Source organism: Hipposideros armiger, unplaced genomic scaffold (assembly GCF_001890085.2).
Source record: "Hipposideros armiger isolate ML-2016 unplaced genomic scaffold, ASM189008v1 scaffold_31, whole genome shotgun sequence".
Taxonomy (NCBI): domain Eukaryota; kingdom Metazoa; phylum Chordata; class Mammalia; order Chiroptera; family Hipposideridae; genus Hipposideros; species Hipposideros armiger.
The window spans coordinates 6,058,532-6,071,431 of record NW_017731381.1 but is presented as its reverse complement, the minus strand read 5'-3'; the positions used below and the strand labels follow the sequence as shown (position 1 = coordinate 6,071,431).

General features: G+C 46.3%; 1 protein-coding gene across 17 annotated transcripts in view; it reads left to right on the top strand.

Annotated features, from left to right (window-relative positions):
- ZMYND8 (zinc finger MYND-type containing 8) overlaps window positions 1-12,900 on the top strand; it is a 109,033-nt gene that overhangs the window by 83,855 nt on the left and 12,278 nt on the right. For 12 of the 17 annotated variants that reach the window (XM_019636969.1, XM_019636962.1, XM_019636965.1 and 9 more), the window contains 4 exons: window positions 2,957-3,331; window positions 5,248-5,438; window positions 10,237-10,317; window positions 12,138-12,216. In XM_019636969.1, the coding sequence (XP_019492514.1) occupies window positions 2,957-3,331; window positions 5,248-5,438; window positions 10,237-10,317; window positions 12,138-12,216 (726 nt within the window). The remainder of the gene's footprint in view (window positions 1-2,956; window positions 3,332-5,247; window positions 5,439-10,236; window positions 10,318-12,137; window positions 12,217-12,900) is intronic. The other 5 variants (XM_019636971.1, XM_019636972.1, XM_019636970.1 and 2 more) reach the window with 1 other exon arrangement.

Below are 12,900 nucleotides of genomic sequence, written 5' to 3'. Positions count from 1 at the left end.
TCCAGAGCCCCCCCCCGGGTGGTGGTTTGGGTCTTGACCAGTCGGCTTTGTGTCGGACTCTGCAGTAGAGCATCTTTTCAACACTGTGCTTTACTTACAAACTTATTAAAGCGAAGGGCATTAGGGAGTGTGCTTTGGTGACCTCCAGCTCGCCTTCAGCTAGGAATCCAGCTTATGTGTAGAATATAAATTCTCAGATACTGCAACAGCTCTTACAGCTAGTGACCTCAGAACAGAGGCGAAGGGAGCTGGCTTCCCTCTGCTTACCTGTAACATCAATCATTTCCGTCCTTGTCTTCAAAAGTCCTCCCTTTACATACAAGACAGTGACCAAACTCTGGGATAAGTAGGTTAATTTGATGGGGCAGCTGGTCTTTAAGAGAGTCACCCGTTTTGGGGGGCTGTAGGAGATCGATCATACATTTTTAATTTCTAGGACAAGTGGAATTTTTCATAGCCTCCCCTCCCCCCGCATAAACCACCAGAATTCCCTAGAAATTAAAATAGTTTAGTGTCTAAATGATAACCTCCAAAGAGTCCTTTGAGCCTGAATTCTTTTCAGATGGCACACTCCAGTATTTTATTTGGAAAAGTGGGACAAGCATGATGCTAGAGCAGTCCCCCATGTGCAAAGCTGGCTGTTGGCTTTCACAAATCAGGAGAGAGAAGAGGCCCTTTGCCCTACTCGCCTAGTCGAGAATAACAATGTATTTTTTGTTCACGTGGCAGAAAAGGGGAGGAGGTATTGAAGGTACTTCTGCAGGTTAGAAAGCCTGCGGGGGGACTGCCCCCATGTGGGTTCTTAGAAGTGCCAGGTTCAAAGCCATCTGTGCCCCTGGAAGGGGCAGGGGCTCTGTCCAGTGTCTGGCAGTTTGTCCTGGGGAAGGATTAGGGCTCCTTACTGCAGGAAAGAGCTCCTCTTCCAGCCCCACCCTGTGCTCTTAACCCATGAACTTGGCTGAACTCTCTTCCCCAGAGGAGCAGGAGGGCCAACCAGATGTGATAACCACCGAGAAAGCCCCCCTTTATCAGAAGTCAGATTGTCGTCTCCTTTTCCTTGGTGAAAATCTTTCCTAGAATAATTAAGCTCATGTCTCTTCTAAATGATACACAGTTAAAAAGATGGGCAGAGTCCTGTTTAAAAGGAGCTTGATCTCCAGGCACATCATCTAAGATCGAGGTGCTGACTTGCACCTGTGTTTTATGTGTGATCCTTGGGGACTCCTCTCTGTGGGGAGGCTCATCTTCTCAGTGGCTCTGGGACCCCTGCAATGATAACCGACCCCTCTTTTATAAACAAGCCCTCACGTGGTCACCCCCTTCTACGCTGCTCAGTGCTTCTGGCACTAATCTGCCTTCCCGTCATTGCCTACCCTCACTTATCAAAATGTTCCCTATTCCTAACTGCCTTAGCTAATGCTGTCCCCCTCCAAATTCTTACCTCTGCCTGTTGAAATTCTACCCCCCACCCCCAGAGCCCAGCTCCTCCCAGAAGACATAGTCCTTAAAGACATACTTCCAAGTTTGAAATTTCTTCAGACTTGAGGCATTCACGTTGGTTAGTTTTGCCATTCCCAAGTCCTGCTTCTATAATTCTTGACGTAATATATATATACATGTTTAAAAGATTTTATTGGGGAATTGGAGGAGGGGAGAAGCATTGGGGAATCGGGGAAGGGGAACAGAGAAGTAGCTGTCCTTTTGTTCTTCAGTCTAGTTGTGGAGGACGCTGCTTTACTGGCCCATGTTGGTATTATAATTGTGCTCTTCCCGGGTGAGGCAGATCAGTTGCTGGCCATTGGACGGCCGCTCAGGGCAACTCACGCCAGCTGCCAGCCACTCACACTGGCTGCCAGCCACTCAGGGTAGCTTTACAGCATCCCACTGCAGCTCCACTGCAGCCTACGCCGTTGCCGGCGACTCACGGCAGCCCAGCTCCAGGTTGAGCTGTTGTTCCCCGTCTTAGCTGTAGAGGGTGCAGCATCGTTGGCCCTCATGTGGGATCCGAACTGGGGCCCTGCTGCTCAGAGCTGGTGTCCCAAGCCAGCTCTTAACCAACGCACCACTCAGCCGGCCCTTGACGTAATATTTTTATTTGAAACAACTTATTCTTTAAAAAAAAAAAAATTAAACCCATTTTAAACTTAAACTTGACCACTGCACAATAAATAAACCAGTATTCCTTCTATATACCGAAAAGGTGGCAGGAGTAAATACCATCCAAACAAAAGCAAGTCTCCCAAATTCTAGATATTGGGTTGTCGGAAAAGTCATGACGTATTTTTTCTATGTTTTTCGTTGCAAAAATACGTCATGACTTTTCCGACAACCCAATAAATATCGCTGTGTTGGGAAGGTTCTGGTCTTGGGGCAGAATTCTCCTTAGTGTCAGGTGTCACGGTGGGCACCACACTGAGACTCTGTCCTGGGGGGTGCTCAGGAGAGGTGAAAGGGTTTCTTTGTTCCTGAATGATTTAATGTCACTCAATGCTTTGACCACTGCGAAGCCCTCTGGTTCTTTGGGGTACGTGCTTTATACGTTCTCTAGTGCAAGGGTTTCTCTTAATCTCTGGATTGACTTTGGCTGGGCCTTTCTCCAAGTTCGTCCAATTCTAACTTTGGAAAGCAAGACACTTGCAGTGAGTTCATCCGCTGCCTCCCCTGGGAGTTGATGGGCAGCATGAGTACAGGGGCTGGGGCTGCTTCACCCCATTTCCCCCAGAGGCGTTGGCATGTCCGAATGTGAGCGCATGCTCACAAAAGGAGGCCCGATCCTCCGAGATAGAAGGTGCTAAGTAAAGAAGGTGAGCATGTGCTGGGGTGTGTGTGGGTGTGTATATTTGGTGAGCTGCATTTGTTGGGGTTGTTGCCCCCAGAACTTGCTGGCCTAGAGACCGCGCCGGCAAGCCTGAGTCCAACGTACTTTGTGTTTGTTTTTTTCATGCATCGGCTTTAGCTGTAGCTAAAGCTCCACCGTCCACTACGGCAGGCAGCCAGTCTCCCCCCGAAACACCGGTCCTCACCCGCTCGTCCTCCCAAACTCCCACGGCTGGTGTCACGGCCACCACCAGCACCACGTCCACGGTCACGGCCCCGGCCGCCGCTGCCACAGGAAGCCCCGTGAAAAAGCAGAGGCCGCTTTTACCGAAGGAGACTGCCCCGGCCGTGCAGCGGGTCGTGTGGAACTCATCAAGTAAGTTTCAAACGTCCTCCCAAAAGTGGCACATGCAGAAGATACAGCGTCAGCAGCAACAGCAGCAGCAGCAAAACCAGCAGCAGCAGCCTCAGTCTTCCCAGGGGACGAGATATCAGACCAGACAGGCTGTGAAAGGTACCGAGCCTCCCCCTCTGCTCTCCGTGGCGCCCGCCCCCTTTTTTTGCCACATCGACAGGAGAAAAACCATTCGTTTTATTTATTTATTTATTTAGTTCCCGTTTGTTTCCTGGCCGTGGTAATCCTGAAGGCCGTACCCATTCCACTTGGCATTATTTTTAAGAATCGTTTTGCAGTTTGATTTTTTTACTTTTATTTACATTATTTTTTTTTTCATTTTGTACGATTTTGTACGTAATACATGCAAATGTGCTCCTCAGAAAGGGGGCAAGATAATTTACACGAAAGTCTATTGTCCCGGTTGACCTTCCATTTTAGTCTCCCTTTCTCAGCAGCCACTGTTAACTGTGAACCCTTTTTTATTCATGTGTGCATATATAGTTATATATCTGGCTCTCCATAAAAATATTCCTGTTTTTGTTTCTTTTCTTTTTTGAAACATAAAAATGGTACCATTTTTTTTTTTTTCACCCATCAACATGTTTTGGAGGTCCGTCCATATCCGTACACACAGCTCTACCTTATTCTTTTAGACTGCTGCGTAGTATTCTATAGTTGATTTAACGTATACCCCTACTGATGGGCATTCAGATTGCTTCCAGTTTTTCCCTGTTGTAAGCACACCCGTGAATCTCTTGGCATTGTTTGGGAAAGAGTACAGCGAGCGGTTGGTGGCCAAGGCTACCTTAGTGACTAGAGGTTAGCCGCTTCCACGAGAAGAGCCAGCATCAATAACCAGTTGCTGAAGTTGCAGGATCCAAATCCCCACCAGCCTTTCAGGAGGTTCCATCTGGAGCTGATGGAAGGGCAAAGAGTGCTCCTCTGATGGGTACCCCTTGGCCAGCTTTTGTACCACTTGTGTAGCTAGATGTTGTCTCATGGGAAAATAGCCTCTAGATCCTTGAAGGTGGGGCTCCTTGACTGAAACTCTTATGTGTTGAGTGCACCCTAGTAAGTAGCTGCAGGATAGGAGGATGAGAGGTAGTCAGATCTTGAATTGCACCCCCCCCAGCCCAGTGAAACCCTTCAAAGATTGGGGAGCGGGAAGACTGAAAGAATGAACAGGCAGAGCTGGAATACAGCTGGCTCGGTCACCCTTTGAAAGAGCTGGCGGGGCATCGCTGAATCCAGGACTTAGAGATTGGGATGGCGAGTTCCAGTCTCCTGTTTCCATAACCCCATAAGCATTCTGAGGTTTCCCAGGGGAATTTAGGCAAGCAGAGGCCCACTGATGATATGGTTCTGCATTTCTACCTTTTCCTGTGTCAAAGATAAACAAAGCTGGGTACCAGTTAGAGTGGTAAAGACAGAATGTATTCAGTAATACACTGTGGCAATAGGTAAAAAAGTCCAGTGTGAACTGAAGTCAACTTGGATTTGTACAGAGGTGACTGGGCATTTTAAAAAGCGAATGAGGGAGTAGCAAGGGGGTGTGAGTGGGACAGTACCATCAGGGAAGTGAAAATTTACAAAAGTGGGAAGGGGGTTGGTCCCTGTGATACCCATCTGGGTATGTTAACCTACACCTATCGAAGTTCAGCTCCTACCTTCCCACAGAGGCTGGGAGATGGGCCCCATATTCAGGGATTGGCTGGAACAGCTAATTTTTTGGACGGCCTTGAATTTTCTCAGGCAGGCACTTTAAAAGTGACTGGGGTCGTCCTAGGGTTGCTGCCTTGAGCTGTTAGAGGCTGTGTTCGTGTTTTAAGTCTTTATAGGCCAAGGTTGAAGCTTAGTCGAGAAAGGGCTCAGAGGAGCCCGGCTCGAGTTTGGTCAAGGAGGGAATGTTTGTCACCTGAGAGTGGAAAAGCTCGCAGGACCTATTCCAGGGGCTTCACTCCCTCACCACAGCTTTGAGCTGTGACAGTCCCCTCCCGCAGCAGTAGGGTGACCAGGACCTTTTCTTTTCCTAGCTGTGCAGCAGAAGGAGATAACGCAGAGCCCGTCCACCTCCACCATCACCCTGGTGACCAGCACTCAGTCGTCACCCCTGGTCACCAGCTCAGGGTCCACGAGCACCCTTGCATCTTCAGTCAACGCAGACCTGCCCATCGCCACCGCCTCAGCCGATGTCGCCGCAGACATTGCCAAGTACACTAGCAAAGTGAGTGCCGGCAGGCGCCTGGCGGGATGTTGGAGGACCGGCTTCCTGATGGGAACTATTAGGGTCATGACCTCGCAGGTTTTAGGGGGTGTTTAGAAGAGAAGACCCTGCTTTTACTGAGGATCTCTGAGACTAAACTTTTCACTTGGGTCTAAAGTGGGATCCACTCAGGGAAATGTAGAATAGACTGTATCTTACTCCGAGAAGGCTTCGATTCTCAAGTCGGTACGTGATGGGAAAATGACATAGAATCACACTTTCCCTTCAGAAGTCAAGTCACTCATTAAGGACAGATTTTTCCTTAAGTGCTGGAAAAAATTTCTGTTCCTTCAGTTAACAACAGACCCAGGGGTTGGTTTGTATTTAGAAGCCGCATGGAGTAAAAGTGACAGACGCTTGAACGTGAGACTTATCAGGTATGAGGCCCTACCTAGAGTTTTCCGGGAACCAAGATGGCCGGGGGAGTAGTGGATTCCCTCCCCTACCTGGCCCATCCTCAGGGGCGTGGTCCTTGTTGAGTGGCGTGGCGGGCAGGATCCTTGCTGTGTGTTTACTTCTGGGTATTCTCTCAGTGCAGGCTCTTTCTTTTTCTCTCTCAATTTGCCAAGTGCTTTCATGCTCATTTGTTGGATTTGGGCAAATGAAACTTGCAGTTCTCATCATCTTAAGCGCGTGCTCTGGAATGATGTGCAGGTACATTTCAATAGACCACTCGGTAGCAAGAATAACCACCAGAATGTCAGCTCCACAAGGACAGGATTTTGTCTGTTTTGCTTGCTGCTGGGGCCTAGAACAGTGCCTGGCACACAGTAGGTGCTTGGTGCAGAGTTGTTGATAAGAGTGCATGGTATTCTCTAACTTCTCATCGTTGGGCTTATTACTGTTGGTAACTATTGGTAGTAGTTACGTAATAATCTGCTTAGTATTTAGTAAATTGCTAAGTAGATAATAATTTCCTCTTTACTAGTGAGTAAATTACTAGTTAGTTACTAATGAGTAAACTATTCAAGTTTATAGAGAGAATGAGTGAAAATAGTTGAGAATAGTTATTTCTAAAATTCTTCAAGTCTTAGGAAAAAGAGTTGCTATTATTGTGTTAAAGGTAGGATCTTTTTTAGTTCTGGATGGTGTGAGGCATATGTGTAGTGTTTTACTAATGAATTTTTGTTGATCTTTTTTTATTTTTAAAGAAATTTTATTGGGGAACAGTGTGTTTTTCCAGGACTCATCAAGTAGTTGTCTTCAGTCTAGTTGTGGAGGGTGCAGCTCACTGGCCCATGTGAGGATCGAACTGGCAACCTTGGTGTTATGAGCCTGCGCTCTAACCACCTGAGCTAACCGGCCACCCTTGTTGGTCATTTTTTAAAAATCCTCTAGGTGTATTAGTTACCCATTTTTGCCTAAAAATTACTACAAAATGTAGCAACTTAAAACCAAACACATTTCTTCCTAGTTTCTGTGGGTCAGGAGTCCAGGCATGGCTCAGCTGGGTTCTCGGTTTCAGGACCTGTAGCCACCTGCAGTCGCGGTGTCTCCTAGGGTTGGGGTTTTATCTGAAGGATCCATTGCCAAGCTCATTCAGGTGATGGTTGGCAGGATTCACTTCCTCTGGGGCCTCAGTTCCTAGCTGACTGTTGGCTGGAGTCCACCCGCGTGGGCCTTCCCAGCATGGCAGCTTGCTTCATTTGTCAAAGCCAGTGAGAGAGAATGCCTACCAGCAAGATGGAAGTTATCTTACATAGCCTAAATACAGAAGTGACATGCAGTTACCTTCACCATATTCTGTTGGTTAAAAGCAGGTCACCAGGCCAGCCATCTTAGAGTCTGTCTGTCATACTAGGTAAGATGATACTTAGCAATAGTTTTCATGGCTTTTATTCTGGACCAGGCACTGTTCCAAGTGCGTTTTTGTACGTTACTTAACTCTTCATGACAAATTGGTGAGGTAGGTACTATTATTACGCCCATTTTATAGATGAGAAAACTGAGGCCCAGCGAGGTTATGCAACTTACCTAGGGTCACACAGTCAGTGAATGGTTGAGCTGGGACTTGAGTCGTAGCAGCCAGGATGTAGACAGTGGCTTTGAGCTGGTTTGAGAATTCACATGTGACCTGCTGATCACAGATGTCCAGTGTCAACAGACTAATTGTTTTTGCACATGGCTTTTTTAAGCAGCTACACTTAAGAATCAGTGTGGCTAAAGAGATAATCAGAACCTCGTCTTGGGGATAACTTCGTCACTTATGTAGTATATCTGCCCCCACTTCTGCCTAAAATGCAGGAATTGTTGTCGAGTCCCCAAGCTTCACAGTAACTAGATTCCAGTTTCAGTCACTTGCCATCCTCAGGATTTTTGTCTTACATGCTCACTACCTGAACTAGTTACTGACTTAATATCTTTATTTAAAATAAATTTTATTCAAATTGACTTAAACATTAAGCTTAACCTCACCAGATACTGTTCCTTGTCTTTTCCTTTTGTTAAAAGCCGAGAGTGTCATCAAAGCGTTAAAGACCAAATGGCACCAAACTGAGTCTTTCTATTGGATTGTCAGAAAAGTCATGACATTTTTTTCTAAGCTTTTCGTTGCAAAAATGTGTCATGACTTTTCCGACAACCCAATAACATGATCTATAGAATTTCAAGAGAATTGAAAGGGGAGTAATTTTTTTCATTACTGATACAAGATGTCTGAAATTGCTTAAATGATCTCTTGTTCTGCTTGCCAAAAAAAAAAAAAAATACAGGTGACCCTGTGTCACCTTCAATTTGATTTGGCCCAACCTGTCTATTTACAGGTGAGAAAATGGAGGCCTGGATCTGGCTAGTGGTCCGCCCCGAGCCAGTTTTCACAGCTCCTGCAAGCCATTTTTATTGTTATTACTTTCTGCCACCCCCTTTGCTTTTGTAGCAAAATTGAGGCATTGAGCTTTTTGATAGACATTTTCTTTGCAGTTAAGAAAATGAACACGGTGACATATTTTTGGAGCTGATGAACTCTTCCTAGCTCCGAGGGGACCCCGAGTTGAAGACCCAGATTTGTGTGTTTTGGCAAAAGGGCACCTTTTATTAACGTTGAGTCCGTTGCTATATTTGGAAGAGTGAAAGTCCACAAACTCATGATTTCTTTAGAATGGAATGTAACCATGGTGTTACGAACGTATTGAATTTCATCCATTTTCTAAAGTTTTCTTGTAAGCAATTTCGTTTTAATATTTGCAATTGACGTGGATTGCAATGGGGCAAGGAGGCCAATGCAGAATGACTGACCGTAAAGCTGCATAAAGTACAGTGTTTATGCTGGCGGCGTCCCTGGGTCGGCCCCATAAGAAGCAGGGAGCAGCAATCTCAACAGATATTTTATTCATTTCCGCCCTATGTTGGGGTGAATTTGGGGTTATTGTTTTGGGATTGGCAGCTGTTTCGCAATCACATATCCTGTGAATTTATTTTTCTGTAAAAATCAGATGAACAGGTATTTCTTTATGAACACCTACTCCACGGTAGGTACCGAACCACAGTCTTCGCACGGTTTTCTCAGTTAATCCTTGTGCACACCCTACCAGGGTCATTGTTAGTATTTTTGTTTTCTACATGGGGAAACTGAGGCTCAGAGAGAGGGTGGGCGGTGAGAGGTGTAGTGGTGGGGACAAATCGTGGACATCAGATATGAGGGTGCTTTTTGTCCTGCCTTTATGCTGCAAAACACAGGGCAGGCTCGGCAGCGGCCAGACCAGGCCTGAGACCTGGCTTGGTCCCCTGTCCTCTTTCTCGTGGGATGCAGGAGGGGTCGCTGGCAAGGGGGAGGCAGGAGAGACATTCATCCTGCAAATCCATCTGGTCATCAGGTACCTCGGCGCCTGCTGTGTGAACCTGAGCTGATGTCACGGATTCGCTGATGCCTTCATGGGCCAGATAGTTAAACAAACTGGAGAGGCACCACCCTGACCAAGGGCATTAAAAGAACACACCAGCTACATCCACACAATGGACTGTATTTATCGGTCCATAAAAAGGAACGAAGTACTGATAACACCCTGCAACACAGATAAACCTTGAAAACATTGTGCTAAGTCAAAGCAGCCAGTCTCAGGGGACCACATATTGTGTGAGTCGATGGGTATGAAATCTCTAGATTAAACAAATCCATAGAGATAGAAAGCAGATTAGTGGTTGTCATAGGCAGGGGGGCAATAACTGATTGTGGTGACGATGCACAGCTCTGAATATGCTAAAAGCCACTGAAGTGTACACTTTAAACGGGTGAATTGCATGTTATCACAATGATGCCTCAATAAAACGGTTGTTGTTTTTTTTAAGGGGAAAGAATGAAAAAAAAACAACAACCAGTAACAAAACAAAGCAATCCTTCCCCTGAAGCCACTGTGCTGCCTACACCAAACACACCTGAGGGCCAAGTTCAGCCTGTCCAGTTTAGCCTGTGACTATAGAAACGAGCTTAATGGTTGTGACCTGCTCCCCGAATGTGAGATGGGGACCTTGTGGGTGACCCCTCCCCTGGTTTAGGTCAGAGTGTCTCAACCTCAGCACTTGTAACATTTTGGACTGGATCATTCTATGTTGTGGGGACTGTCCTATGCACTGGGGCATGTCAAGTGCACTCCTGGCTTTGACCCCCTAGATGCCAGTAGCACGCCCCCCCCCCGCCTCCCTCACCAGTCACGAACCCCCATTTGAGAACTGCTGCTTTATACAGCAAGAGTTTAGCTGTATGTCATTTAGAAAGGCCTTGGGGGAAGCGATCGCCTGAATTGTTTCTGTTTTCATTTTTCAGATGATGGATGCAATAAAAGGAACGATGACAGAAATATACAACGATCTTTCTAAAAACACTACTGGAAGCACAATAGCTGAGGTCAGAGATGACACGTTAATTCCCTGTTTGCTAAGAGTGTTTTATGGGCTGCTGTAGAATGGTGCCACGGAGAAGCTCCTCTGGAAACGCTCCAGGGTCCGGGCTCTGGTTGTCAGGCTGGCTGTGCTGCTTGGGGTTGTGGGCGAGGGCATTTCTTCATTGAGCCAGAAGGCTGGTGCTGTGGAGACAGACCCTGCTGTGTGTGATCAGTTCACTTCTCATAAAACAGCCAAAGCCAAAGCCTGAGTTAACCCACCGATGAAACGAGAACCAGGGCTTTTTGCTCCATGTAAAATCGGCTCCTTGACCTTCTTTGTAAGTTTGGCCTTTTTTTATACATGTGATCCTTGTTGTCTAAGCATTTGTGACTGAGCCTCCCACAGTGTTCGTGATGGCTTAGAGACGCGAGCGGTGAAAATGTTCAAATGTCCACTTACCAAGTGACCACTTATAAAAATAGACACCCCCCCCCCGAATTTCTGTCTTACGCTAATTCACTGCAAGCCAGGTGCAAACAGGACACCAGGTGAAATGACAAGTGGCAGGATTTCTTGGGGTCATTGAACGTGATATGGGAGAACTATGGGGAACCCCATGCAGAGGCATTGATGGAGGGGGCCTGGCAGGGTTGGGCTGAGCTGGTGCTCAGGTGAAGAAGAGAAAATCTTTAGGAATGTTCCCTGATAGGCCTTCAACAAGGAACAGTGTGAATAGAAAGGTTTAAGAGAGGCCCCACGAGAAATCAGTGCATTGCCTTGGATTTTGGCTAATATGACTTTCTGATGATGCTGGGGACATCAAACAAGAGGGGGAAAAATTGCTGTAGAAAAACCTCCCCACTGCAATGCCCCACCAAACTTGATTCTTTTTTGTTCGTTTTAACAGTAGGCATGTAGTTCAAAGTATAGGGCCATAAAATGTCACGTAAAATCTTTGGTCTTGCAAGATGTGTGCCGGGATTTCTCTGATTTTGAGAGAGGTGACATGCAGCCCCCACATCCGAACACAGCATTTCTGTAGTAAAACATAATTAATTGTTCACACTACGTGGCATAAATCAGGGTTTTTCAGCCTCAGCTCTGCTGACATTTGTACCAGATAACCCTGTGTTGTAGGGGCCATCCTATTTATCAGAGGGTGTTTAGCAGCATCCATGGGTTCTACCCACTAGATGCCAGTAGCACCCCCCCACTTCAGTTTTGACACCCCAAAATGTCTCCAGGGCAGTGTCATACAGGAAAAGAGGGTAGGGCAGAATCTTCCCAGCTGAGAACGTTGTGATTATTAAACACTAAAAAAACCTCATCATTTCAGAGTGAGTTTCTTTTTTTTTTCTTCAAATAAATTTGGCCCTCTCCCCCAAAAAATAACCCCTTGGTTTTGAGATATTAGCCTTTAGAATTTCAGGTGAATGACTGTTGGACCCTACCTACAATGTTAGGTGGGAGATCAAATAAAGCTATCTTTATTTGCCTTGGTTTCATTTTTGTAGACCAAAGTCCTAATACAATTTCTTATGTATTATGAAAATCTGGTCCTTGTTTTCACTCTTACATAGCTTCTCCTGGTGCCACTGTTCCTTAGAAAAGATGGACTGCTCCTCTTTAGTTTTCTGGAACAATTTCTTGTGAATTTGGGTTAACCCACTGGCCTGTCCCTGGACTGTAGCTGTGGGGACATCGGCACAGACCTAGGCTGCCTGCTCCTTGGTTACAGTTCACTAGGTGACGTTAACCCTTTCCGTGGGAGGTGGAGCCTCTGGGCCCTGCTGGAGAAGGGCTCCCAGACACGCTTTTCAAGTCTTAACTCTTTCGTTACAGATTCGCAGGCTGAGGATCGAGATAGAGAAGCTACAGTGGCTGCACCAGCAAGAGCTCTCTGAAATGAAACACAACTTGGGTAAGGCCTGGCGAATGGTAGCGAGGAAGGTTATGGCCGTGAGCTGCTTTGCACCTCTGGAGTCAGGCCCAGATATGAATTGAGTCAAAAGTAGGCTTGGGGCTATACCACCCCTGGGGAGTCCAGCCTGAAGAAGCCAGGTATAAACGCAGGCATCAAACCAGGAATAAAAGCACCCTCCTTTCCTCTCTTCAAAATACCAACATCAGCAACAAAATAAGAGTAACAACAGTAGTAGCATCTGCTACTTACTGAACGCTTAACTTTGTGCTAGGAACCACTTTAAGTACTTTTACATGAATTAACTAATTTAATTCTTATAGAAACCCTTATGATAAAGGGCTCTCTTACCCGTTTTCAGGTGAAGAAACTGACGGGAAGGTGTTCAGAGTCACACAGCTGTGATTCAAGTCCAGAGTTTCCCGCTTAACCATTGAATATTGAGTATTTTAGCAAATTCTGGAATACGGACTGTGCACCCCACACCGTGGAGAAAGCTCCTTTGTTGGTCCCTGGGTTAGACGGACAGCTATTTTACCTACCATTCTGTATAAATATTGTTAAAGGTTTTTTTTCCCTAAAGGTAGAGCTCATGAGTTTTAGACCCTCGTGTAGTATCAGCCTCAAAGTCTAAATGCTGGAAACTGTAGGCTCTCTTGTTAGGGAGGCATGCCCAGGTGTGCC